This window comes from Cnephaeus nilssonii (assembly GCF_951640355.1).
Source record: "Cnephaeus nilssonii genome assembly, chromosome: 11".
NCBI classification, from domain to species: Eukaryota; Metazoa; Chordata; class Mammalia; order Chiroptera; family Vespertilionidae; genus Cnephaeus; species Cnephaeus nilssonii.
Genome location: NC_137082.1, coordinates 1594007 through 1619838, shown reverse-complemented (window position 1 = coordinate 1619838; position 25832 = coordinate 1594007). Strand labels below are relative to the sequence as shown.

Genomic DNA, 25832 nt, shown 5'->3' with positions numbered 1-25832 from the left:
GAATGCCCTTGGGCTGTGGCACTACACAGGCTCAGAGTAAGGGTGCACAGGAGCCACGCAGACTGTCTTTATTCTCTGCAGAGGCCGCTGGTCACCAGCTCCCACCGGGGCCCCAGGACCAGCCTTGCCTGGAGGGCCTGTGCTGCTGGGCACAGGCGTGGAAGGGGATACACCCCTCACGCTCAGCTGGGAGCACAGGCCCAGCACACCACCAACCGGGCAACACAGGGACCCAGCCCACCACCCAACACCCCCACGTCCAGGTCACCCAGCCCCCCTGACGCAGCCCTGAACTGGCAACCGTGGCTGTCCCAGGTGGTGGCAGGTGTGCTAGGGGCCTCCCGCTCCCAGCTTGCCACTCCCTGATGTTGGGCCAGTGGTGGTGGTGGCGGCAGGGTCCACAATGGCTAGTCAGATCGCACCTAGCCCAGTCCTGAGGCTGCATCAGATCCCAGGACCCGCTGGCCTTCGGGGACGTGGGTTAGACTTCCTTCAAGGTGACACCAGCTCCCAGCCCACCTCCGTGATCGGAGGAGGCAGGGGCCGAAGCCAGCAGGGCCCCCCAGCCTCCTTCGTGGGCATGCTGTGGTTGGAAAACGCCACCTCTGCCCAGGATTCCTGAAGCCCGCCCAGGCCAGGCTGGGGCGAGCAGCTCCAAAGGGCACCCACTGGGCCGAAAACCGGGCCTTGAGTGGGCCCTGCTGCCCCCACTCCCCTGGCAGAAGCCTCCGGGCGCCTACACTTTTCAGGACACAAAAGTCTGTCTTAGAGAAAAAACAAAGCAAATAAAAAAATCCAAAGGCAAAGCCAGCCCGGCCCCAGGACCGGTGGCCCCAGCTGCAGGTGTGCTCCTCTGGCTCAGGCACCAGCTGTACGCGCCCAGGTGCCGGCTGCACCTACGTGATGTCCCTCTGCCGAGGCGGCCGGTGCACATTCCGCACGACGCACTTCACCATCCACTCGATGCCCTCGCGCACCCCTTTGCTGTGGAGACAGTAGGTATGAGGTGGGGCCACCCGGGACCCTGGGGCAGGGTGAGGGCCCCACTCACCCTGTGAGGGCTGAGCAGGCCTGCGTCAGGCAGTCCCGCCGGCCGATCTTGGAGGTGCAGTCACTGAACGCAGTCTTGATATCCGGAATGGAGAGGCAAGTCTGGGGGGAGAAGGGGGGGCAGGCTGTAAGGCACAGCCCGTCCCCCCTAAAGCCATTTCCTGGCATCAGAGAAATTGTCCAGCCCCCAGGGCAGTCCCTAGAGCTGCCAGAGGTCACAGGGGCATGAGCTCAAAGATGGGGGCTGAGGATGGGGTGGGGGGCCAAGGTGGCCCCTTCAGAGCTTCTCTGCCCAGTAGGGTCCTGCCTGGTGAGTGGCCTCAGACAGCTGGTTGTAGGCGGATGGGAGCAAACTAAGATGCACCCTCAGGATGCTGTAAACCCCCACCCTGCGCACAGCCCTTCCCTGGGGGTTTGGCTGACTGGTGGTCCTCAGAACGGCCTGTGTCCCTCCCCAGACAGCCCCTGGTTTTGGGGGTAGGGCTAGCACTGCTGCCAACTCCAAGAGCAGCCGACAGGTTGGCGTCAGCTCTGACACCACCCTGAAGACACCGCCTCTGTCTCCTCTCCAGAGCTTTCTGTGGGTCACATGGGCCTCCCAGGGCCACAGAGGGACAGGACAAGGTGCAGCCGCCCCTCCCCGCCCCCCATGGAGAGGAAGTGCCCTGCACAGCCAGGAGAGGCCTCGGGAGAGCTCTGTGCGCCTGGGGCAGACACCGTGCAGGGTGTCCGAGGAAGGTGGGGGCAGGCTCACCTCAACATCCTGCTTGTTGGCCAGCACCAGGATGGGGACACCGTCCAGAGCCTCGCTCGTGACCATCTTCTCTGGAATGGGCAAGAGGGGGCATTAGCACCCTTTCCCCCCATTGTCCCCCCGACCACCCAGCCACACCAAGGAGTCCATACATTCCTACCAACCTCTCCATAGGCGGGACACTCCCTCATGGCCAGGACCCTCTGACCTGACATGGCCCAGCTACAGACACACGGGAGTGCGGACTGGACATGAACAGCCCCCAGCCCTGGTTGGGCTGTACCCACCGAAAGCTTGCTTGGACTCTGACAGTCTCTCCTCGTCTGTAGAATCGATGACATAGATGACACCGTGGCACTCAGCATAGTACTGGGGAAGGGCAAAGGGGCAGAGGGTGAGCCAGGAGCATTCAGCCAACCCCCAACCTCAAGACCCTTATATGGGGTGCTTTCTGTGGGTGGGGAGGTAGGGCGGAGTGTGGAGGTGCACCCCCCTAGGCCCCTCAAAGGAAGGACTTGCTGACCTTGGACAGGGGTAGCCACCTCCGCTGACCACTTCCTAGGGGCTGTATCCCATATCCTACTTCGGGCCACCCACGACCACGGGCCTGATGGTGGCCCGAGGGGAGAAATGGGGCTTGGAGGCTGGAGGAGCCCAGACCAAGCCGGTCCCAAGCAGACCCGGAAGTGGAGTACACCAGTGGGGCCTCGTGCTGGCACCGACAGCAAGCCAAGACAGGCCTCCGAGGGCTAGGCCAGTGCCACCTGTGAAGCAGCGCTGTGCCCTGTGCCGATCGCAGGCCAAGGACCAAGCCAGCTGAGCTTGGAGCTGTGTGTTCTGGATGATGCCAGAGGGTGGTCAGCCGTGAGCTTGCTGACAGCAAGGGTCACGGGGAGCCCCCTGCCAACCCTTAACTGCCGGAGCCCGGGGCTGTGGGGCTGTGGGGCGAGTGGAACATATGCACAAAAGCAGGGCCTTCTGAGAGACGGACTCCCTGGGCCTGGGGCACCAGGGACACAGCCAGACCTGGGGAGTCCACATTCTGACCAACCACAAAAGAGCGCTGGCAATGTCCACACTGCGGAGCAGACAACAGAACCTTGCCACTGGGCCCCCCTCCTGCCTGTCACCGTCACCCGGCACAGCCAGGCTGTGCTGTGGACTAGGCAGGATGACCCAGTGGTCAGCAAGCCGAAGGATGCTCTGGAACATTCCTGAGGGTGACGCCCACCCCATCTAAGACAAGCCTGTGTCGGTACTCGCTAGAGGCGGCCCTGGGTTTTGCAGGCTGTGAGGTCTGCACACCAGCCTTCATGCCAGTGACGTGCGGTACAGCTGCTCTGGGCGCACTGGCCTTGTGGCTGACCGAGCTGCTGGGCCACAGCAGGTCTCTGTGCAGAAAGGAGGCCTGTCTCGCTCCGGGGCTGGCAGCCGGGGAGAGAATCGCACCCAGCCATGCGATGGCAGAAGACTGCACTGCCCGCGTGTCTGGGCCCCGGTAGGGTGACGGCTCAGTGATGAGAGCACACATCTGGGGTGGGGTGTGAGCAGGCTGCCCCACCACACCCCAAACCCGATGGCTGTGTCACCCACGGCCATGGGGGGGGGGGGGGAGACCTACAAAACCACTGGGACCAGGAAAGAGTTCAAGTGTGGCTTATGGGTGGACAAACAGCAGTCCCTCAATGTAGCCTAGAGGGACAGAGGCCAGAAGTCCTCGCGTGGCTGAGCGCCAGGTGGTCTCCCCGAGGGGAAGACATGGCCTATCTAGGCATTGGTGAGGGGCTCATTGGTGAGGGGCATGGGCCCTGCTCATCACTTCCACTGCCCGCTGGGCTCGGCAGAGTTGGTCACTGCAGTGCCCGCTCACCAGTCACAGCAGACCCTCTGGGCCACAGACCCTGGCTGCCTCCTGGGCATCTTGGCAGAGAGCGCACCCTGGTGGACGTAACTGACCCTAACACAAGAGGTGGGGTGCCACTCCACAGTGGGGCTAGGAAGCACCTGAGGAACCCATGGGGTCCACCAAGAAAGAACCCCAACCTCTGCCTATTAGCTCCGGAGACCCTGGCCTACAACAGAAGGTCAGGATCTGTGTTCACTCCCCACATGGTCTGGGACTCAGACGTGTAGGCTCGAGCTTGGCTCTGCCTCAGGATAGTTTAAATGGCCAAGCCTTCTGGCCACAAGACAGAAGCTGCCCTCTCGGCTGGAAGTCAAGGCGGGGGGAAACACTTGGGTGGTAGTGGGGGGTGGGGGAGACAGGAAAGGTGACTGGGTACCTGTGGCTGGGATCAAACCAGAAATCAGGACCTTGCCATTCAGTTCTAAACACATGGGCCACCAGTAGGTGTCGGGAAGACACGCCTGTGCCCCCAACATTAGACTAGCACACCCATCACCAGTTCACCGAGGGAGCTGCCGGAGGGAGGGAGGTGGGTCTCCTCCGCGCGGCTATACCCAGTGCCTGGTTTGGGGTGTGGGGAAGGGCACCGCCATCTCAGAAAGCCCAAACCCTGTGTCAGAAGAGACAGCGGCGGCTGCGGGCCTTTGAGGACACCTCTGCCTGACGGGGAAGGGCCATTCTGGAGGTCGGCCCTAAGCCAGACGGAGAAGGGCCAGGTGGGAGGCCGGGCCTGACGCTGCTGAGCACGCCGGCACTGCCTTCGCCACGTCTGGCTCTGGGCCACCTTGTCTCGCCCTGTGCTCACCGGCAACATTTCTACGCCAAAAGGAAGCAAGTGGATCCTCACCCTCAGGGGACTGTTTCAGGAACCAGGGTAGAATGGCGCGGGGGGGGGGGGGGGGGGGGAGGGGGGGTCAGGAACAAAGAGGGTGACAGAGCTGCTGACAGGAAGTAAACGTGAGTCTGAGGCCCTCTGTGAAAAGCGGGGACTGGATGAGGGTGCCACCTGGAGGGAAATGGCGTGAGGCAGGTGGCCTGTGCATCCGTCTCACCTTGTCCCACAGAGACTGCAGCTCCTCCTGCCCCCCTAAGTCCCAGAACATGAGTCGAGCCTTCCCCACGTCCACAGTGCCGACTGAGGAGAGAAGAATCCTGGTGAGGCTGTGGCCCCGGTCCATGACACACAGTCTCACCGCGCCCCTGGGAATAGCACCCCGCTCCCGTGCTCCTGCGAGGGGCCCTCCAGGAGCTGGTGGCCTCACACACGGACGTCACAGCACCCTCTGGGCGAGGTCCCACGCCCACAGCCCTCGGCGACCCCCTTACTGTTCAGACCCACGGTGGTGGTGATTTTGGAGAGACTCATCCCCTTGTAGTTCTTGCTAAACCGGGTTTTTGATTGCTCCAGGAAGGTCTGAGGGGGAGGAGACAGGCACGGAGGCACTAGAGTCGTTTTCAAGGCTTATTCCGAAAACAGACGTTTTGCTGTTAGAGCAGCTGGCCTTGGGTGGGGAATGAACTTGGGTGTCCCAAGGCCTTGGGTGGGGACTGGGTTCGGAGCAGGCAGTGGAAGGGCCAGGCCAGCGGGGCCGGGGACGGGGGAAGCATACCGTCTTCCCGGCATTGTCCAGGCCCAGGATCAGGATGCAGTACTCGTCCTTCTGGAACACGTACTTGTACAGCCCCGACAGCAGCGTGTACATCCTGCCAGGGTGCCGGGAGCTGAGTCCAGGACCCGGGGACGCCCAGCCTCCCCACCCCCGCGCCAGGCGACCTGACCCGGCCCACCGTCCTGGGACCCCGCCCCGCAAAGCCTCCAACACCGCCTACAGCTCCCCGCGGCGCGCAGGGCGCCCCCACGGCTTCACTCCCGCTTGGCGCCGCCGGGGATTCGCTTCCCCAGCCAGACGGGGGTCACCACGCCTTCGCTCAACTCGGTCCCGCCCACCAGGCGGCGCAGGGCTCACGGCAGGACCCCTGCAGGCGACATACGTGGAAGCCCCGCTTCTCAGAGGCGGGTGTGGTGCAGTGGCCGGTAGGCAGCGGGAGGCCCCGGCGCCCCGCCCCAACGCCAGCGTCAGGCCCGGCGCCCAGCTCCGGCCTACCTGCGCCCGCCCGGGCCGGAACCGCCGCGCGCCTGACCCGTTGACCCCACGCCGACCCGCGCTGCTCCGCGCGGTGCCCGATGGGAAGCGGCCGGCCGCCCGGGGAGGGTAGGAGCTGTCCCGGCGGCCCCTGTGATAGGCACTTCCGGCTGCGGCGGCGCTCGGGAGGAAGTGCTGGCCGGCTGCGGTGCCGGAAGCCGGAAGCCGCGTGCCGTGCCGCTCTAGCCGGAGAGGTTGGCCGCTTTTCTATGGCGCGGCCGGGTGACTGCGCGGAGGAAGCTCCCAGCCCGGAGCGAGGGGCGCGGTCTGGGCAACCCGTCACTGGTGGCAAGTCTGGCGGAGGCCGGTGGGCCGGGAGGCGGGGGCTAGGGGCCGCGTCCTGAGCGGACTCGGGGGTTAGGAGGCGGGGGACGCGGGGCCGAGAGGCTGAGAAGCCTCGCGGCCGGGAAGGGAGCTGAGGCCACTCGGAGCGGATAATCTCTTCGAGCCTGTTTCTCGTCCTTCAAACGGAGGAGACGCGCACACGGTTCCGGGGGCCGTCTTGAAAGATCGGTGAAGTCCCGAGTGCAGCCGTCGGCCCCGGGCTTGGTGTCAGCCTCAGGGCGGCGGCTTGGCAGTTCAGGCGGCAGATCCCGGGCTCACCTGGCTTCCCTTCCTTGCAGCTCTGCTCCCACCACCCCGGTGAGGACCCAGGACCCGCCCTGCCGACCCGGGAAGCCAGGCTTTTCCCCCGCATGATGGACGAGGAGAGCCTACAGAGCGCGCTCCGGACCTACGGCGCACAGCTGCAGCAGGTGGAGCTGGCCCTGGGTGCTGGCCTGGATCCCGCCGAGCTGGCCGACCTGCGCCAGCTCCAGGGAGACCTGAAGGAGCTGATCCAGCTCACCGAGGCCAGCCTGGTGTCTGTCCGGAAGAGCAAGCTGCTGGCCACCCTGGACGGAGAGCAGGACGCCGCCGAGTACCTGGCTCTCCAGAAGGCTGTTGCGGAAGCAGTGGAGGCGCCAGTAGCCCCCAGCGCAGAACTGGACCCTGTTCCTGAAAGAAAGGCTGGGCCAGCACCCAGCAAGCCTGGACTGGAGGAGGGTGAAGGGGAGGACTTGGAGGATGAGGGAGAGCTGAGTGGGACGAAGGTGAACGCCCCCTACTACAGTTCCTGGGGCACCCTGGAGTATCACAACGCCATGATCGTGGGCACGGAAGAGGCAGATGATGGCTCCGCAGGTGTGCGGGTGCTCTACCTCTACCCCACCCACAAGTCCCTGAAGCCCTGTCCCTTCTTCCTGGAGGGCAAGTGCCGCTTCCTGGACAACTGCAGGTAAAGCTCTGCTCCTGGGCCCTCGGGGCTGGAGGCAGGGCCAGGTCGTGGCTTCCCTCTGTGTTGGCGTCTTGCCCCAGTGTGTCCAGCAGAGTGCCTGCAGGAGGGAGCTCGCCGCGGGTGCGTTCCAGCCATTGTCCTTGTTTAGGTGTTTCCTTGGATTGTCTCTGGTAAATCAAGAGTAGAAGAGGCTTATGTTGAAAAGAAGGGACCTCCTCCATCACCAGTTTTATTCTTTAGAGTTAAACTTCTAAAATTTATGCTTCTTATGGACACTGGCCACCGTGCACAGAATTAGAGAGGGTGGTACGGTGACCTCCCAGGTTGTCATCTTACTTCATCATTTGTCATCCTTCTGCCAGTTTTGTTTCATCCCTGCCCTGCTTCTCTCCCCCTCGACCACTTTAAAGAAAATTGCAGGGGCTCCTGGGTGTTTTACCTATAAATACTTCAGGATGCACCCTTCCTGACTGTTAGGGATGTCATAAAAAGGGTCTCCAGTTCATCATCAGACCTGACAGATTTAACCATAGTACCTCATCTATGTTCAAGTGTTCACAGTTGTTTTGTCTTTCTCTTAGGGCATAACTTCAATTTTGCTCCTTTTACTTCATCTCTGAAAAGAGTATTTACTGAAATCCCTAGTAGATAATTTACATTTTTAGCCAACAGTCCAGAGTAACTGTCTCTAGTTCTTTGGTCTTTCTATTTCTTTTTCTTTCATTTTGTTGTTAATCTTCACCCAAGGATATTTAATTTCCAGAGAAAGGGGCAGGGGCGTGGGTGAAGCGGGGAGAGAAATATCCATGTGAGAGAGACACACCATTGGCTGCTTCCTGCAGGCGTCCCAATCAGGGTCTGAGATGGAACCTGCAACCCCTCCTTTACCGAGAATCGAACCAGAGACCCTTGTGTGTGCGGGCCAACCCTCTAACCATTGAGCAACGCTGGCCAGGGTGGTCTTTCTATTTCTTTTTTGTTGTTGTTAATCCTCACCTGAGGATATTTTCCATTGATTTTTAGAGAGAGTGGAAGGGGGGAGAAGAGACAGAAACATTGATGTGAGAGAGACACATTGATAGGTTACCTCCCACCCATGCCCTGACCAGGACCAGGGTTTGAGCCCGCAACCTAGGTAAGTGCCCTTGACCGGGATCAAACCCGGGACCCTCCAGTCCACAGGCCGACGCTCTATCCACTGAGCCAAACTGGCTAGGGTGATCTTCCTATTTCTTTTTTTCTTTTTTAATATATATTTTTATTTATTTCAAAGAGGAAGGTAGAGAGATAGAAACGTCAATGATGAAAATCATTGGTTGGCTGCCTCCTGCACGCTCCCTACTGGGGATCGAGCCCAAAACCTGGGCATGAGCTTTGACCGGAATCAAACCCGGGACCCTTCAGTCCGCAGGCCGACACTCTATCCACTGAGCCAAACCGGCCAGGGCCTTCCTATTTCTTAATAGGCTTTTGCTAGGTTTTAAGTCTTATTTGGCAAATATCTCCTCCCTCCTGACAGACTTTCTTCCTTCTTTCCTTCCTTCCTTCCTTCCTTCCTTCCTTCCTTCCTTCCTTCCTTGTCCATTGTGTTGAAGTGTAGTGTATGTGCAGAAAAGTGAGTAGATCAGAGTGTGTCGTGAGTTTCCAGAGCGGACACGTCCTGTCGCCAGCACAGATGAAGGAGCAGAGGACTGAGCCTTTCGGCCTCTGTGCCCTGAGTCCCTGTACTTCCCTGCGTGATGTCCCATGCAAGGGTTCGAGGCTGCACCTCTGAGCTGCTTCCTCTGCGCCGGCATGTTCCCGGGTCTCTTTCACGTGTTCACTCGCCTGTGCAGCATTCCGGGAGGTGGGCCTGCGACACTGAGGCTGCCCAGAGCTACTCTGCTCTCCAGCTCGGCTTTAGGCCCAGCTGACTCCTACACACACCTCCCTTCTCCACCCAGGACTGAGTTTTCTTACATTTGCTTTGGGTCTTTACAAACAATAAAATAGATAACATGGGAGCCTCCTTTGACCCCCACTCTGTCCCATGCCTCCCCCTCCCGGGAGGCTGTCCTTAGCCCTTCGGTGTGTCTCTCTCTGAACAAGACAAACTGGTGTGCAGACTGGTTTCCCCACTCACGGCCAGGCCCGCTGTGTCTGAGTGGCTGCCCTTCCTGGCCTCACAGTTCCCCTGTCAAAGGACTGGACCCCTTTATTTGTTTTATTTTAAATACGGAACCACTGAACTTGTGTGTCATCCTTGTGCAGAGGCCATGCTAATCTTTGTATCTTTCCAATTTTAGTGTATGTGCTGCCGAAGCTAGCATAGGGCCGGCCCCTTTGGGCCAGCATTGTACAGTCCCGCACACCCCTCTGTTGCCCGCAGGCCAGCAGTCGGGTCCAGGGACCTGACCACATTCGTGGCAAAGACTCTCGGTGCTGTTCTTGCATCAGGAGGCCCCGGTGACTGGCTTTCCTTTGTCACGTTAACAACTAGTGGTGCTCAGTGCGTGTCCGTGGGCTCAGCTGGGAGCGGTATAGGGATCGCCTCCTTCTGTGGGTTCATTTCACTTATTAGCGGATTATTACCCGGAGATGCCCTCCCTCGTCTGTGGTTCGCTGCTCAGTGGCTCAGTCACACAGAAAAGGTGGGGAAATGCTGGGGTTTTCTGTTTTGTTTACTTAACAAGAGAACCAATGAGTTGGTTCTCTTTCATCCTGAAAAGATGAGGACCCATGGATTTAAATATATTTGGTGAATTTCATTCTATTGTGATTCTGATCCTTAATGAGGCTCAGATTGTGCCAACTTTTTAAAAAAATTTAAATATATTTTTATTGATTTCAAAGAGGAAGGGAGGGGAGGGGAGAGATAGAAACATCAATGATGAGAGAGACTCACCGATCAGCCGCCTCCCACACGCCCCCACTAGGGATCGAGCCCACAACCAGGAATCGAACCATGACCTCCCGGCTCATAGGTCAACACTCAACCGCTGAGCCATACCTGCTGGGCAGATTGTCCACCTTTGGCAAGTGGGAGCCTCTTCCAGTTGGCCCTCTGGCCCTCTGGCCCTCTGGCCCCAGTAGTTGTTGGGGAGACGACACCATCCCTCATCCATGCTTTTCCTGCCCAGCCTAGAATTGGCCATACCTCCTGGAAGTCCTGGGTGTTCACAATGGGAGTTGGCCCACAAAGGGGGCACTACTAGGATTTTTTGTGCATTATTTAGGATTTTCTACGTATGCAATCATGTCATTGACAAATAGAGATCATTTTACTTCTTCCTTTTGAAATTGGATGGCTTCTGTCTCTTTTTCTCGCCTGGGTGCCCTGGCTAGAATCTGCAGTGTCATGTGGAAACAAGTGGTAGAGCAGAAACCCCGGTCCTGCTCTTGCCCTTGCGGGGGGGGGGGGGGGGGGGGGGGCCCAGGCTCTCACCAGGGAGTGTATGTGAGGCCAGCTCTGAGCTTCCATCTTGCCCTTGTCAGGCTGAGCGATTTCCCTCCTGTTCCAAATTTGTTGAATGTTTTTATCATGAAGAGCGTTGGGTTTTTGCAAGTAAGTGTTCTGCATCAGTTGACCTGATCATGTGTATTCTCCCTTCGTTCTGTGAATGTGCCATATTCCACTGAGTGATTTTCGTATGTGGAACCACCCTTGAATTCCTGTAAAACGCTGCTGGATTTGGTTTGCTAGTCTTTTTGTGGAGGATATTTCCATCTCTCCATTCCCAATAAAGACTATTGGTCTGTTCCCTCTCCTTGTGATACTTTTGTCTAGCTTTGGTGTCAGAGTAATTTGGTCTCAGGAGTTAGGAGGTGTTCTCTAATTTTTGGGAAGAGTTTGAGAAGGACTGGTGTTGATTCTTCTTTAAACATGTGATAGGATTTACCAGTGAAGCCTCTGGGCGTGTGCTTCTCGTTGTTGGAAGTTCTGTGATGAATGACTATTTGCTGTAGGCGTATTCCGATTTTCTGTTTCTCCTTGAGTCAACTTTGGTCTTTTGTGTGTTTTTATTATTTTCCCTTTTCATCTGAGTTACCGGTGTGTTGGCACAGAGAGCTCCCAGTGGTCCCTGGCGGGCCTGTGTGCCTGTCAGGTAGGAAGCAGGTCCCTCTCTTTCCTGGTCCAGTCACTGAGTGCACCCTTACTTCTTGGTCAGTCTAGCTCAGTGATGGCGAACCTATGACACACGTGTCAGCACTGACACGCGTAGCCATTTCTGATGACACGTGGCCGCTGAGGCGGCCGCATGCCGAGGATGAAACATTTGCTGCTCCTGAGGATGAAACATTTGCGAAATAATGTTTTTCCCTCAAAGTGACACACTACCTGAGTTATGCTCAGTTTTTTGGCGAAGTTTGACACACCAAGCTCAAAAGGTTGCCCATCACTGGTCTAGCTCAAGCTTTGTCAGTTTTATTTTATTTTATTTTTTGGTTGTTGATTCTATATTGTTTTTCCTTTTTTTTCTATTTCATTTATTTCCACTCGTACCTTTATTATTTCTTCCTGTGCTGCTTTGGGTTTAGTTTGCTCTTTTTCTGATTCTTCACGGTGTACAGAGAGCTTAAGAATTTGAGGTTTCCCTCTTCCCTACTGTAGGCATTTGCAGCTGCTTTCCCAGCGAGCCCACAGCCCCGGTGTGCTGTTTCCGTGGTCATTCATCTGAGTATTACCTGACCCTTGACCCCCCATCGGCCCTTCGTCAAGACTGTACTGCTTAATCTCCACATGTTTGTGAATTTTCCAGATTTCCTTAGTTGTTGATTTGTAATCTCATTCCCCATGGTTGGTGGAGGTACTTTTTGTGATTTCGGTGTTTTAAAATTTACTGAGACCCGGGTCGAGGCCCACGTATGTCCCGTTCTGCAGAATCACCTCGTCCGTGGGAAGCGGTGTGCTCTGCGGCCGGGCGGCTGTTCCGTGGGCGGCTGGAGGGCTGGCTGGTCCATGCTGTCGACATGCTCAAGTGCTCTCTCCTCAGAGTCGTTAGTCTGGTTTCTCTGTGCACGGTTGAAAGTGGGGTGTTGGTTCTCAGCTTTATATATTTCATCCTTTAATTCTGCCAATTTTTATGTCATGTATTTTTGGGACTCTATTCTTAGGTGTGTAAAAGTTTATAGTTATTATATCATCTTCCTCATCTCTTGATGCTTTTATCATTGTATTTTTCTTTATCTTTTTTTCACTGATGTCCTTTTTTTTTCAGTTACAGTTGACATTCACTATTACATTGCATTAGTTTCAGGTGTACTTTCTCATCAGTGTTTCTCTCTATCCCTCTTCTTTCCTTGCTCTAAAATCAATAAAAACATTTAATTAAAAAAGAGAGTATGCAAAATAAATAATTATGATAAGCAAGGGCTTGCCTCTGTGAGTTTTTTCCTATGTGTCTCATATCTTTTTGTTTCTCAATTCCTCCATTACAGCCTTCTTTAGTGTTTGTTTTTTCCAGTGTCTTTTTGTTGTTGCTGTCCCCCTTATGTTGTTACTGTTACAAATTACACCTTTATACCCTTTATACATTGTGTGCCCAGAAATGTAGATTTGTGATAACTGCTTAATACATTTGTCTTTGAAATCATATGGGAAAAATAGTTGCAAACAAAAAATTTTAATACTACTCACTTCTGTTTGCCTCTGATTACCTCTCCCAGTGCTCATATGGCCTGAGTTACTGACCAGTGTCTGCCCTTTCATTCCAGTCTGATGGATGCCCTTTAGCATTTCTTTTTTTAATTGATTTCAGAGAGGAAGGGAGAGGGAGAGAGAGTTAGAAACATCAATGATGAGAGGGTATCATTGATCAGCTGCCTCCTGCAGGCCCCCTACTTGGGGATCGAGCCCACAACCTGGGCATGTGCCCTGACCGGGAATTGAACCATGAACTGGTTCATAGGTCGACATTCAATCACTGAGCCACGCCAGCCAAACTAGCGTTTCTTGTAGGCAAGTCTACCACTGACAAACTCCCTCAGCTCTTGTTTACATGGGAATGTCTTCATTTCTCCTTCATTTCTGAAGGATAGTTTTGCCAGAAATCTGATTCTTGTCTGACAGCATTTTTCCTTCAAGACTTTAAATATGTCATCCCACGGCCTGTGGCTTCCATAGTTTCTGATGAGAAATCAGCTGTTAGGGATCCTCATCCCTGAAGATCCACTTCTCTTGCTACCTTCAGATGCTGTCTTTGTCTTTGGGTCTTAGCAGTTTGACCACAAGGTGTCTTGCTGTGGGTCTCTTTGACTTTATACTGCTTGGATGCATAGATTCATGTCTCTCATCAAAGCTGGGAAGCTTTCAGCCATTATTATTCAGTTTTGCAAACATTTTTTCTGTCCCTTTCTCTCCCTCTTTTTTTGGGATTCTATTATCCATATTTTGGTATACGGTGTATTTTAGTATGCTTTGTAATTATTTTCTTGATAGTCAGACACAAAGTACTGGCTAAAAACTGTTATAAACAGGCCATTAGTGATGTGGTGGTGAGTAATGAAGGGAAGCTTTCTAATGCCTATGATTAATACTATCTTCTCGTAAACCCAGGCCTCTGGTGACCTGCTTCATAAGTTGATGCTCAAGCACTGAGCCACACCGGCCGGACTCATTGCACTTTTTGTTAGGACAGAGGGATCCTCACTTCCTATATGCTAGCCTGGTGACCAGTGTCCCATTGAGTGATTTCTCATTTCAGCATTGACTTTTCATTGGAATTTCTATATGATTCCTTATATAATTTACTCTTCTCTTTTAAGATTCCCTACTTACTGAATCGGCATCATTATGCTGTCATTTAATTCCTTGAACTTACTTATACTCTCTACTTTGAAGTCTTTTGTTAGAGTCACCATCTTGGCCCACTCAGTCAGACCCCATCAACTGCTTTTTTTTCTTAGTATGGGTCACACTTTTCTGTTGGTTTGCATGTCTCATACATTTTTATTGAAAACTGGACATTTCAGATATATTTTAGCAACTCTGGCTTCTGAATTGTTTTTCCTGATGTTTTATTTTAGCACATGTTCTGGGCCTAAATTACAGTCTGCCCACCTGCCATAGTGTGCAGCCTCTGATGGCTCTGCTCAGATCTTAAATTTACTTTTCAATCTGGCTTCCTAGGCAGCACTCTGCAGCTGAGTGGTCCGTCAGAACTTAATCGGAAGCTGTGCTCAAACACTTCCTTCCCAGTCCATCTCTGTGAGCTGGGGAGTGTCATTCCCAGCTGCCCCCCCCCCCCCCCCCCCCCCCCCGCCGCCCCAATCTCTCCCTGCTGTCCGTGTCCTGGCACGTCTTGGAGCTCTTGATTCCTGCGCATCGTTCCCTAGAGAGGATGTGCAGAGAGTGGAGCCCTCTGCGGCCCTTTCAGGCCTGTCCGTTCTCTGGTAGTTTTGATTGGTTTCACCACTTTTAGCCACAAGGCCCTGGTTTTTACCGTCTTCCCCACTTCCACCCTCTGCGTCTGCTGCTTTGCAGGGGATGCTGCAGACACCCCTACCCAGGCATCACTGCTGCCGTCAACTTCCGGAGCTCTGGAGCGGTGCGTTCGGACAGTTTTGCCCAGTGTTAGCCTTGTTCTCCTGTGGCAAAGGTTCAGTCACCTCTGTGCTTGGCCACAGCTGACCTCAGGGAACGTCGTCCTAAGAGCCTGTTCTCGGGTTCGCATGTTTGAGACTCTGGCATGTGTTTCTGTGAATATTGTGAGGTGGGTGATTGAGTTGGTTTTTAAAATTTTTAAATATATTTTGGAGGGAGAGAGAGATAGAAACATCAGTGATGAGAGAATCATCGATCAGCGGCCTCCTGCACACCCCACACTGGGAATCGAGCCCGCAAGCTGGGCATGGGCCCTGACGGAATCAAACCGTGACCTCCTGGTTCATAGGTCGACGCTCAACCATTGAGCCACGCTGTCTGGGCAAGTTTTTCTTTTAACATGAAAAAACAGTTTTAAGTTGTTTCTTTATGAAATGCACAGTCCCTCTTTTCCTGTCTCGTTTCTAACACTTCCTGTTACATGTGAAGCTTTCTGTACGCGTGGGGCTGGCTCCGTGGAGCTCTTTCCATTCCATCTGTCCATTCACCCATTCTCTTAGGCTTCAATCCATTTTATGGATTTGCCATTAACTACTTCCCATGGTTGGAAATTTAGGCTATTTCTAAGTCTTTAATATTTGGTTAACATCCCTATAGCTAAATCTTTGCATACTTCCATTATTTTTTTACAAAAACTTTATGAAGTGCTTGCTAGGTTTAAGGAATACACCAGATTTTAAGGGTTTTGAAATTGCTGAAGAGCCTGTAGAAAGGGTTAGCTGATGGTGTCTGTAGACGTGTGCCCAGTCCTGTGTGCGCGAATGAGTGTGAAGTGCGGGAGCCAGTGTGTGTGTGTGTCTCGAAGGCGGTATTTGGTTGCATTCACCGGGTTTAGTCCCCCCTTTTGAACAAGCGGTTTTGCTTCTCGGTTGATCAAGGCTTTTTAACCACAGACTCTACTGCTGTCCATTTGGGGCCCAGACTTGAGCTGCTGGTGCCTGAGGACAGCCAGGTGTGGAAAGGACTGCCCTGAGGCATGTGTACCCGCCAGACACCTTCCACCTTCGGTCCCTCTCCCTCTGCGCCACCACCAGTTCCTGCCTCAGGAGACAGCCATGCCCAGCATGGGCTCCGTCATGGGCAGATGCCCGTCCTGGCTGCTCGTGTGGGGTTAAAGCCGTTCCTCTGGAAATGATGGCACATGGGGTAGATACGTGGTTGGTTTTCTCTTGTCTTTATTTGGCAAAGTAAAGGTTGTAATCCTCACATCCCCTCCCCCCTCTCTCTCAGTTTTAGTTTTAATTTCACTGATGCACTGATCTCTGAAAGTCAGGGCCCCACTGTTATAAGTGGGTTGTGCTACAGGAGCACACAAACGCCGCCCTGATCACCGGTTGCCGCCTGGGGCTGTGTGTCTGGTGGAGGTGGGCACTATGCAGCCACACTGTGCCCTGGCCCGGAAAGCTGGAGCACCCTCATCCTCGGAGGGGCCGTGTCCGTCCCGAGAGCTAGAGCGAGGCAGCACAAGTGTGTGCACGTGTGTGTATGGATACGTACAGATGGGATGGATGGATGGATATGTGGACACGTGTTTGTGTGTGTTTTGTTTCCGTTTCTCCCTCCCTTGAGGGCTATGCCCAGATAGTTAGACTTGGTTCTGGGGTTCACATGCCCCTGTGGGCTGTGTCTGAGCCCCGGCCCCCGCGGCCCTCTCTGCAGGTTCTCCCATGGGCAGGTGGTCTCTGTGGATGAGCTGCGCCCCTTCCAGGACCCGGACCTGAGCTCCCTGCAGGCTGGTTCTGCATGTCTGGCCAAGCAGCCGGATGGTCTTTGGCACCCAGCACGCATCACTGGTGAGGCTGCCCATGGTGGGCCCCCCTCAGGCCCTTCTGGAAGGCCCCTCCGTTCCTCACCCATGTCAGTCCCCTGTGACCACTCCTTTGGTTGGTGTCGGGTCCCCGCTCTGTGCCCAAGAGGAGCGAGATCACCCCTGGCCTTGGCCCGTCTTGCTCCCAACTTCCAGTGAGTCTCCAACCCCCTGTGAAGCTGCTGACCTGGTTGTCTTTGACCTTGCTTCCAGATATGGACAGTGGCTACTACACAGTCAAGTTTGACTCGCTGCTGTTGAAGGAGGCCGTTTTGGAGGGGGACAGCATCCTTCCCCCACTGCGCCCGGAGCCTGCAGTGTCCTCTGACTCAGACAGTGGTGACCCAGACGATTCCAGCTATGCCAGAGGTACAGGGCAAGGGGCACCTTGGGCAGCGGTCTCCCTGGGAGGTTCCTGGCTGGCGGGGACCATCTAAGCAGAAAGAGCGTGACAGCGGGTGAGGTGGGCTCTGCCTAATGGATGATGCACAGCAGGGGGCACTCGTTGGGCCTGGAGAGGCAGGGAGGGCCCCAGGAGGTGGGGGAATGAGAGCATGTGTTAGGGTCTGGGCAGGTCCGCAAACATGCAGACGCAAAGACCCGGCCCTTGTCATCAAGGAGTGCATGTGCGAACGTGTCCCCCATGGTGCAACCTGAGGGTGGGCCACTGCTGGGGAGGCCCAGCAGGACAGAGAAGGGAGCAGCAGCTCCTTCTGGGGCTTCTGCTGGGGCCTGGGGTCTGGTGGGGGGGGGGGGGCCGTGCAGACAGCCACGGGCTCAGGAGCTTCAGTGTCCTGCCCCAAGGGGTCAGTGAGGAAGAGGACAGGAGGAGTCCCTGTGGGGCTGTCCTGTGTGTTGGTGGTTTCTGAAACCCCGTGTCCTTGGGATGGAGAGAGGACTGAGCTCTTGGGCTGACGCTGGCCAGAGCCCAGGTGTTGCCTGTGCAGCTGGCCAGTCCCTGCCCGTTCCCTGCAGTGGTGGAGCCCGGCGCCAGCGACCGCGGGGCCTGCAGCTCGGCCTTTGCGGGCTGGGAGGTGCACACGCGGGGCATCGGCTCCAGGCTGCTCGCCAAGATGGGCTACGAGTTTGGCAAGGGTGAGTGCGTGGGCCTGCTCTGGGGGGGGGGGCTGGGTTGCCGCTGCACAGTGCGGGGGGGGTGGGGGGGTGGGGGGGGTGGGCCCAGCAGCAGTGTCAGCCCTGTGCCCACAGGTCTGGGCCGACACTCGGACGGCCGGGTAGAGCCCATCCACGCTGTGGTGCTGCCTCGAGGGAAGTCGCTGGACCAGTGTGCAGAGATCCTACAGAAGAGGACCAAGGGCAGCAAGGCTGGCGCGCGGAGGGCCCCGGAATGCCGGGGCAGGGGAGGCCGGCCTGGGGGCCGCCCGCCCCCTCGGAGCGTGTTTGACTTTCTGAACGAGAAGCTACAGGGCCAGGCTCCTGGGGCCCTGGAGGCAGGGGCTGCCGCCCCGGGGAGGAGGAGCGGCAAGGAGCTGTACCGTGCCAGCAAGGGCGCCAGGCGGGCCCTGAGCCTGCGGCTCCTCCAGACCGAGGAGAAGATTGAGCAGGCCCAGCGAGACATCCGGGGCATCCAGGAGGCCCTCGCCCGCAACATTGGCCGGTATGTGTGGGGCTGAAGTTGGGGCAGAGGACGGGCCCCAGGGTGGCCATGCCTCCAGTCCTGCTCTGGGCGCCCAGCCTAGTTCATGTGCAGGATTTCATCCTGACCTGGAGGTGGTGAGCTGGGTCTGAGGAGGGTCTGCGTGGCGGGAGGATGCCCGGCAGTGGCCACAGCACCCTGGGGTCTTTGTAGCAGTGGCCCGGGAGCCCATGCTGAGTGGCAGCCTCTCTCTAGGCACAACGTGACGGTGGCCCAGCTGCAGGAGAAGCTGGCAGGAGCCCAGCAGCAGCTGGGGCAGCTCCGGGCCCAGGAAGCGGGCCTGCAGCGGGAGCAGAGGAAGGCGGACACTCACAAGAAGATGACGGAGTTCTAGAGCCCAGCACGTGCCAGGGACAGGGCTCGGCCCCAGCTCCCACTGCCTCTGGGAGACCTGCTGTCGTCCAGTAACTGGGTGTCGACAGAAGAGGGGCCACCCCCAGACCGGACCCCACGGTCAGCCTTATTGCCAGGCTGGGCGTGTGGACATTGCTGAGTGGAGATGGGGTACAGGGGTCACGTCTTGGTGCTCACGTGCCCACAGAGCCCCCCTGCCAGTGTCTGCTTATCGAGGACATTAAAGTGACTGTCGCTGTCTTTTAGTGGTGGCGCGGCTGGCTGTGGTGTGTGGGGAGGTGTCGGTGCGTGGGGCAGGGGGCTGGGCTGGGGAAGTGAGCCCTGAGGCAGAGGGCCCAGGGGGACTGTCATCTTCCCTGCTCTCGCGGGGTCCCCCTGTTACCCAGCTCACAAACTGGAGCGTGGTGGGAGGGGCTGGCCACCTCGGTCCCTCAGGAGCACTGCTAATGGGCGGGAGGGCCTGGCGGGTGGGTTTGAGAGCCTGGATTTGCCCCCGGTGCTTGGTGGCCTGTCCTCTCCCGGTGTGAGCCCACCTCTTCGTGGGTGGAGACAGAGGTAGGCTCAAACCTTGGCAGCTCGAAGCACACACCCACCGAGTGTCATCTGGACCCCAACCGGGGCGCAGCAGTTGGGTGAGGCTGCGGTGGCGGCGGCTGCTGCTGTAGGGGGTTGAGACGAAATCTGACACAGAGGCAGGAAGTGGGGGAGCTGCACACAGGCATCACTGCTCCGGGGAGCCGCTGGCCTGCCCACACGGCTGAGGAGGGCCCTGCACCCGTGGCCCTGGTGAGTGCCTCCTCTGAACTCCAGCCTGGCCAGCTCTCCAGGCCTGTTGCTGCGAGCCCTCCTGGGCGCACTGGAGGGCTGGGGTCTGGGAGGACTAGGCTCTTCCAGGTCACGGCACTGGGACCTCCTGTGTGGAAAGCCCACTCCCTGGGTCTGGGCAGACTCAGCCCCAATCCCCCCTATCTGTGCCAGGCTTTACTGATTGTAGAGTGGACCTCACCCCCTGCAGCCCTGCTAAAGCCCCAGGAAGGAGACAGGTCCAACAGCAGGAATGGAGGAGGGGGGTGGAGAGCCAGGGAGAGGTGGGGGGAGGGTACCCAGTGCCCAAAGCAGCCCCTTTCTGTCAGCTGACCCCCACCTTTCCAGCCCCTCGGGGCCAAGCTGAGGTGAATGACGAAGGCGTCACCTCGGACAGGGCCTTACCTGGACAGGGCGGGGCTGCAGGTGAGTCTGTGGCCTGTGGCTTGAAGGCTCATGCGTGTGACCTCAGTGGCGTCCCCAGGTCTCAGCTTTGGGCTGTAGTGACCGCGGTGGGGCCTTGGCCGGGTCCTCTCTGGCCATGCCCTGCGGTCATGTGGGTTATCTTCGCTGGCTTGGGCACACATGAGGGCCAGGAAGAGCACACTCACACTGGCCAGGAGCCCCCAGCCAGAGGCGGGAAAGGAAGGTGGGCGCTGAGGCTGCGCCTCTCGGCCTCTGTAGGAGGGAGGGGCTGCTGAGCCTGGGGTTTCCTGTGTGCTGAGTCAGAGCTCCCAGGGCGGGGACCGCCAGCACTGTGAGGCGAGGTGGGGTGGCAGGTGGGTGCCCAGTCCTTCGGCCAGCCCCCAGGACCCCTGTCTTCTGCCCTCAGGTCAGTCCGGGGCTACCCAGGATGGGGCCACTGGTGCCCTCAGCCCCTCCTGCCCTTTGGGTCCTAGGGTGCCTCACCCTGCTCCTCTGGCTGTGGGTGCTGTGCACAGCCTGCCACAGGTATGTCCCTCCCTTGCCTGTGTTCCATGTGGAGCCTGTTTCAGCGCTGTGGCCAGAGGGGGCGGGGCTCCAGGCAGGTCCCCCTTCACCAGAGGCTGACGCCCCTGCCCCATGTCTCCGCTTTCCTGGCCTGACGACCCTCTTGCCCCCAGGAAGCAGGCTCGGAGGCAGCCAGCTGGGCTGCAGGGCACCATGATGCCAGTGGAAATGGTGAGTGCCAGGCTGCCCCTGGGGCCAGGTCGGGGCCAGCGGGGACTGACCTGCCTTCCTTGCCCCCAGTCACTGCTGAGACGGCCCCCCCTCCGCACCCTCAGCAAGTCAGACACCAGACTGCATGAGCTGCACCAGGGGCCGCTCCGCCGCACAGGTGAGCCCAAGGCACCCTCTAACCTGTGGGATTAGACCCTACCTCTCCACCCCAACTGACCTCTGCCCTGACTCCACTCCCAGCCCCTCGGCCTGCCAGCATGGATCTCCTGCGCCCACAGTGTCCGGAGGTGTCCAGAGACACCACCAGGCCCCCAGCCGCCTTCTCACACCGGGAACTGCCCCAGACCTCACCTGCTGCTGCCCAGCCCTCCACGGGCCCTGAGGCCACCTATTCCAATGTGGGGCTGGCAGCCAGCCCCAGGGCCAGCCTGGCAGCCAGCCCCGTGGTGTGGGCAGGGGCAGGGCTGACCAGCAGCTGTGCCAGAGACGGGCCTGAGGCCAGACCGGTGGTGGCTGAGTATGCTTGTATCCACAAGCTCAAGGGAACAGGTCGGAGTCCCCTAGGCCTGGACCAGGGGAAGGCCCAGGGGACCCCAGCCACTCAGGTAAAGGAGGTGGTCGGGTGGGGTGCGGTGGGTGGGCTGGGCAGGTCCTTGCCAGCGTCGATGATGCTGACCCGTCCCTGGGTGGGCTTCCTCCCTCCAGGTGGATACCCTATACTCCAGGGTCAGCAAGCCTAAAAGGAGGGACCCGCGATCTGCCCTAGACCAGCCGGACCCCAAAGGCAGGGCAGCAATTCTGACTCTGGGGAGGAACCTGGATTACGAGGCCCTCCCACTCAGGGGCCTGAGTACCCACAGCAACCTAGAAAACGTGTATGAGAGCATCCAGGAGCTGGGGGCTCGAGCCGGCAGCCCCCAGCTCTCGCTAACAGATCAGACGTGAAGGCCTCCTGCTTCTCCCGCCTCAGCCTGTGGGGCTCAGCTACGCAGGGGTCTCCAACCCCTCCCTGCCCTAGCACCCAAGGACAGATGTTCCTTCTTCCAGCGTCCCTCTCCCCTCACAGTCCCCCACAGAGGGCAGCCTGAGTGTCGGGTCCTGGCCGCCCTGGCCTCTCCTGCCAGCGTCTTAATAAATGCCCAGCGCGGGGAGGATGAACGCCAGAGCCTCAGCCTGCTCTCCTTCAAGGCCCGGGAGGGTTGTTTGGAAGTTCCGGAGTAAAAAGCATCCCCCTACCTCAGGGACAGGCTCCCTCCCTCCTGGGGTGCCTGGGCCCAGTCATCCTGGCCCGCAAGACAGTGTGGGGAGAGAGACCAGATTAGCGGGGGTGTCCCCGGGCCAGGTTGGTTCTAGAGGGGGGTGTAGCCGGCCGGCAGGGTGGCAGCCCAAGGTCGGACTTGGACACTGAGGGAGGGCTCGGGTCACCCAGCCCAGGGGTTACTACATAGGGGTGGGAGAGGTGGGCAGGCGTGCGTTAGAGTAACCGGCTCTAGGGAACCCAGCCAAAGAGACGTGGCCCCTTCCGGATCTGGCAGCTCTGCGCTCGGGCACCCCAAAGGAAGCCGGCCCTCCGCGGCTCCACGGGGCACCCCACCAGGAAGCCGGCCCTCCGCGGCTCCACGGGGCACCCCACCAGGAAGCCGGCCCTCCGAGGCTCCACGGGGCACCCCACCAGGAAGCCGGCCCTCCGCGGCTCCACGGGGCACCCCAAAGGAAGCCGGCCCTCCGCGGCTCCACGGGGCACCCCACCAGGAAGCCGGCCCTCCGAGGCTCCACGGGGCACCCCACCAGGAAGCCGGCCCTCCGAGGCCAGAGAGCGGACGGGTGGGCCCCCTCTCCAGGCCAGCGCGGGAGCGGCGGGCCCGGGGCGGGGCCTGAGGGGCGTGGCTTCAGGGCGCAGGCCAATGGGATTGCGGTCGGCCCAGAGCACGGTCCCCTCGGAATGTTGATACTGAGCGCGGCCCAATGAGCGCGCGCCGGGGCGGGGATGCGAGGGCGCGGGGCCTGCCGCCGCTTGGGGGCCGGGCGGCGCGGGCGGCGGCCCATCCGGGGTGGGGGACGGCGGCCCGGTGCCCGGCCCGGCCCGGGGCCGCGTCCCGAGCGTCCATCCTCGCCGCTGCAGCCTCGGCGCCCGGCCGGCGGGCCATGGAGGCCCAGCGCCGCCTGGCGCCCGGCCCGGGCTGCGGGCACCCTCCTCCCCGCGCCGCCGGTTCGGAACCCGCGGCCGCGCCCGTGTCGGTGCCCGCGCCGCCGCAGGTACCGGGGACCGGCGCCAGAGTGCGCTCGCCGCAAAGATGGCGTCGGGGTTGCACAAACTTCGGGCCCCCGGAGGCGGGCGGCGGCCTGTGTGTGTTCGTGGGTCCGCGGGTCCGGGCTGCCGGGACCACTTCCCGCCGCGCCGGGCCGGGGGCGGGGCTCGCCGGCCGCAGCCGGTTTGGGGGAACGAGCGGACACGGGTGGGGGCTGGGGTCCCCGGGCCCGCTGCCTCCGCTGAACGCTCCCGGTCCGCAGGGCCCTGCCGTGGGCGGCGGCTTGGCGGGCTTGGAGTTCGCGCCTCCGCGGGAGCCAGAGCCGCGGGCTCCGGGGACGGGGGCGGGGGCGGCAGCGGGACCCCCGACGCCTTCGGCGCACATCCCGGTGCCAGCGCTCAGGTGAGCCGCGCGCCACGCCGAAGTGGGCGTGCGCACACGTGCGCCCCGGTGTGCGGGGTGGTGGGTGGGGCGCGGGCACGTGCCTTCCCGACCTCCGCACGGGGTCCTCGGTGGGGAGCAGTCAGGGTCCCCCCCCACTGCCCAGCCCTCCAGCCGTGGGAGGAGCAGAGGGGTGGGTGTGTGAGTGTCCCTGGCCCGCACACCCCGGGCCAGCGCTCAGCGGGGCGGGCCGCTGTCAGTCTCAGTAGCGGCTACGGGCCGCGAGGCTGACCGCCCAGGGATCAGGGTCTCTGGCCGCCATCTCCCCAGCTCTGCCGCGAAACCCTCCTGGGCACTGGACACCTGGGCGGGCTCTGGCCCCGCCCTGCTGGGGCTCGGGGACTCGCTTGTGCTTGGAGCATTCCCCTGGCTGTTGCTGACTGCTGGCTGCTCCCCACAACCCCCACCCCGCCCCCAGGCCTGGCTCCTGGCCCACCGCTGCTGTTGCACAACCCTGGTTAATGTGTGATTGGGGGAGGACTGGGCCTCTTGTGCCCTGGTGGGGCCTCAGGCCCCTGTCCAGCACCAGTGAAGGAGACACTGTGGAACAGCCCAGGTGTGAGTGACTCAGGCTTCAGGGAGACCCCAGTCCAGACCCTGTTTTTCCTGGTGGTTCCTGGAGATCTGGCCTCTGCCACCCGACCTGGGGGTGGAGCTGGGCCTGCCGCCCAGCCAGCGCCTGGGAGCCTGAAGCGAAGGGGCCTGGTGTGCGCGCACACATGCCAGGCCTGCACATGGTGCCTGGCCCGCGGAGGGTTCTGGAGTACTGCTGGGCCCCACCAGCCCCCCACCCCATTCTCCTCCAGAGCCCCCCAAGGAAAAGTCCGGCGGGATGAGGTCATGGCTGCCGCAGCCCTCACAAGCCTGTCCAGCAGCCCCCTCCTGCCGAGGCCGCCTGCTGCAGCCTTAAGCACAGGTGAGAGGAGGCCTGCATAGCATGGAATGGGGCAGGGCCCAGGCCACTGTTCCTCCAGGACGGTAGTGGGGGGCAAGCAGAGCCCCCTCGCTTGCAATACCGCCTTCTAAACACATGGACATCAGGACCCCCAGTGCCCTCACTGGGGCCTCAGGCATCTCCACTCCTGGCCATGCATCTTCCCACCGACCCTTTCCTGTTCCGGGGAGATGAGTCCCAGGCTGCTGGGCAGCTCCTCCTGGCCACCGCCTCCTCCAGGAGGCTGCGTGCCCACCTCACTTCCCTGTGAATAGGGGACTAGGCGACGCTCAGAGTTCAGGGCCTCCCAGCAGCAGTCTGTGCAGAGCGGCATGAGCACGCTCAAGTCCTGACACTGGCCTGGCCTGTCCCTGCAGACGCCTGCTTGGAGCCCTGGCCCCAGACCCTTGGGCAGCCACCAGGCAGTGACAGCAGCAGCAGCAGTGGAGACTGGGGCTGGGACCCGGCCAGCGAGCAGTCCTCTCCATCCTCCCCATCACCCCCTCTGCCCCCAGAGGCAGCCTTCTTGTTTGGGGAGCCTGTCCCTCGGAAGAGGAAGGTAAGGGGGTGGGGGAATCTGCTCAGGGTGGGATGGACACGTGGGTGGCGAGCCTGACCACCAGCCCTTGTCGTCCAGAGCTCGGGGCAGGTCCTGTTCCAGTGCCTGTGGAAGTGCTGTGGGACGGTGCTGAGCACAGCCTCCGGGATGCAGAGACACATCCGCCTGGCGCACCTGGGGTGCGGTGGGGCGGCAGGTTGGGGTGGGCCAGGCAGGTTGGGGGTGGGCCAGGCCAAGTGGGCCAGCGCTCCAGCTCCCACCTGCTATGTCCCTAGCAGGCGGCAGGCAGAGCCAGAGCAGAGTGATGGCGAGGAGGACTTTTACTATACGGAGCTGGACATTGGTCTGGAGGTGTTGACCAATGGGCTGTCCAGCCTGACCCCAATGTCCCCCACGGCCTCCCTGCTGCCCACCTTCCCTCACCTGGAGCCCCCAGCCTTGCCCAGCCTGCTGCACCCGTTGGCCTTGCCCCCACCGCAGGTGCTGAGTCCTGCGGCACCTGCCCAGGTGTGCCACAGTGACCACTCCTACCAGGTGGGTGAGGTCACTCACAGGCAGCAGCTGGGGTTGGGCCCCAGGGGTGCGCTGGACGGGAGCAAGACCACAGCTCTGTCTCCTGCAGGGCTGCCTGGCACCCACCCAGCTGCAGCCACCACCCAGCACAGTCAGGGCCTGCGTGCCAGCCCTGCCCTCTAAGCTTAGTGCCAATCTGAGGTGCGTGTGGGTTGAGGGGCAGGTGGGGAGGGTCCCGGCCCAACGGCAACTCCATGCTCCCTGTGTGTTCCCCTAGGAAGCCCCGGGGTGACGCCAAGAAGTGTCGGAAGGTGTACAGCACGGAGCGCCGGGACCTGTGGTGCACGGCCTGCCGCTGGAAGAAGGCCTGCCAGCGCTTCCTGGACTGAGGGGCGCAGCCCCCGGGACTGGTGCACAGCTGAGCCCTGCGTTCTTACGGGAGAAAACACGCTGCACCCGCCCCGGCCCAGGGCCTAGCCACAGCGTCTACTTTTTCATGGGGAGGGGGTCAGTGACCCTGGACCCCCCGAGGCGGGGGAGGTCCCACCGCTCAAAGTGCCTCTGAAGGAGCCAGCCTTCTATACTGAAGCCACACAGGTCCCCGGGGGGCCGTCCTCCCTGTCTGTCCATGGACTTGTCAA

The 25832-nt window shown here is 59.6% G+C and overlaps 4 protein-coding genes across 16 annotated transcripts; 3 read left to right on the top strand and 1 right to left on the bottom strand.

Moving 5' to 3' along the window:
* Nucleotides 1–33: 33 nt before the first annotated feature.
* Nucleotides 34–5940, bottom strand: ARFRP1 (ARF related protein 1). Of its 5 annotated transcripts, none has more exons than XM_079784306.1 (8): nt 5703–5836; nt 5321–5414; nt 5046–5124; nt 4763–4845; nt 2092–2173; nt 1805–1875; nt 1052–1152; nt 34–984 (listed from the first exon to the last, which is right to left on the bottom strand). In XM_079784306.1, the coding sequence occupies exons 2-8, from the start codon at nt 5411–5413 to the stop codon at nt 897–899; spliced, it is 597 nt and encodes a 198-aa protein (XP_079640432.1). In that variant the 5' UTR covers nt 5414; nt 5703–5836; the 3' UTR covers nt 34–896. The 5 variants fall into 5 exon arrangements, 4 of the variants coding, with proteins under 4 accessions (XP_079640432.1, XP_079640430.1, XP_079640431.1 ...); XM_079784304.1 differs by having other exon boundaries at nt 35–984; nt 5037–5124; nt 5816–5940; XM_079784305.1 differs by lacking the exon at nt 5703–5836 and adding an exon at nt 5541–5671 and having other exon boundaries at nt 35–984; nt 5037–5124.
* On the top strand, nt 5617–18765 carry ZGPAT (zinc finger CCCH-type and G-patch domain containing). 3 transcript variants are annotated; one of them, XM_079784275.1, is made up of 7 exons: nt 5617–5745; nt 6478–7130; nt 16372–16505; nt 16733–16888; nt 17495–17614; nt 17729–18137; nt 18372–18765. In XM_079784275.1, exons 2-7 carry the CDS (start codon nt 6550–6552, stop codon nt 18508–18510), a joined length of 1539 nt encoding a protein of 512 aa, XP_079640401.1. In that variant the 5' UTR covers nt 5617–5745; nt 6478–6549; the 3' UTR covers nt 18511–18765. The 3 variants fall into 3 exon arrangements, with proteins under 3 accessions (XP_079640401.1, XP_079640400.1, XP_079640402.1); XM_079784274.1 differs by lacking the exon at nt 5617–5745 and adding an exon at nt 5976–6142; XM_079784276.1 differs by lacking the exon at nt 5617–5745 and adding an exon at nt 6227–6367.
* A 69-nt stretch (nt 18766–18834) lies between these two features.
* Nucleotides 18835–22089, top strand: LIME1 (Lck interacting transmembrane adaptor 1). 4 transcript variants are annotated; one of them, XM_079784297.1, is made up of 5 exons: nt 18835–20285; nt 20438–20495; nt 20565–20652; nt 20736–21100; nt 21201–22089. In XM_079784297.1, the coding sequence occupies exons 1-5, from the start codon at nt 20188–20190 to the stop codon at nt 21438–21440; spliced, it is 849 nt and encodes a 282-aa protein (XP_079640423.1). In that variant the 5' UTR covers nt 18835–20187; the 3' UTR covers nt 21441–22089. The 4 variants fall into 4 exon arrangements, with proteins under 4 accessions (XP_079640423.1, XP_079640421.1, XP_079640420.1 ...); XM_079784295.1 differs by having other exon boundaries at nt 18904–19316; nt 20167–20285; nt 20438–20652; XM_079784294.1 differs by having other exon boundaries at nt 18904–20285; nt 20438–20652.
* A 436-nt stretch (nt 22090–22525) lies between these two features.
* SLC2A4RG (SLC2A4 regulator) lies at nt 22526–25607 on the top strand. Of its 4 annotated transcripts, none has more exons than XM_079784287.1 (8): nt 22526–22751; nt 23007–23146; nt 23992–24101; nt 24497–24678; nt 24757–24857; nt 24957–25212; nt 25301–25392; nt 25469–25607. In XM_079784287.1, exons 1-8 carry the CDS (start codon nt 22641–22643, stop codon nt 25578–25580), a joined length of 1104 nt encoding a protein of 367 aa, XP_079640413.1. In that variant the 5' UTR covers nt 22526–22640; the 3' UTR covers nt 25581–25607. The 4 variants fall into 4 exon arrangements, with proteins under 4 accessions (XP_079640413.1, XP_079640414.1, XP_079640412.1 ...); XM_079784288.1 differs by having other exon boundaries at nt 24954–25185; XM_079784286.1 differs by having other exon boundaries at nt 24954–25212.
* The last annotated feature ends 225 nt before the right edge of the window (nt 25608–25832 follow it).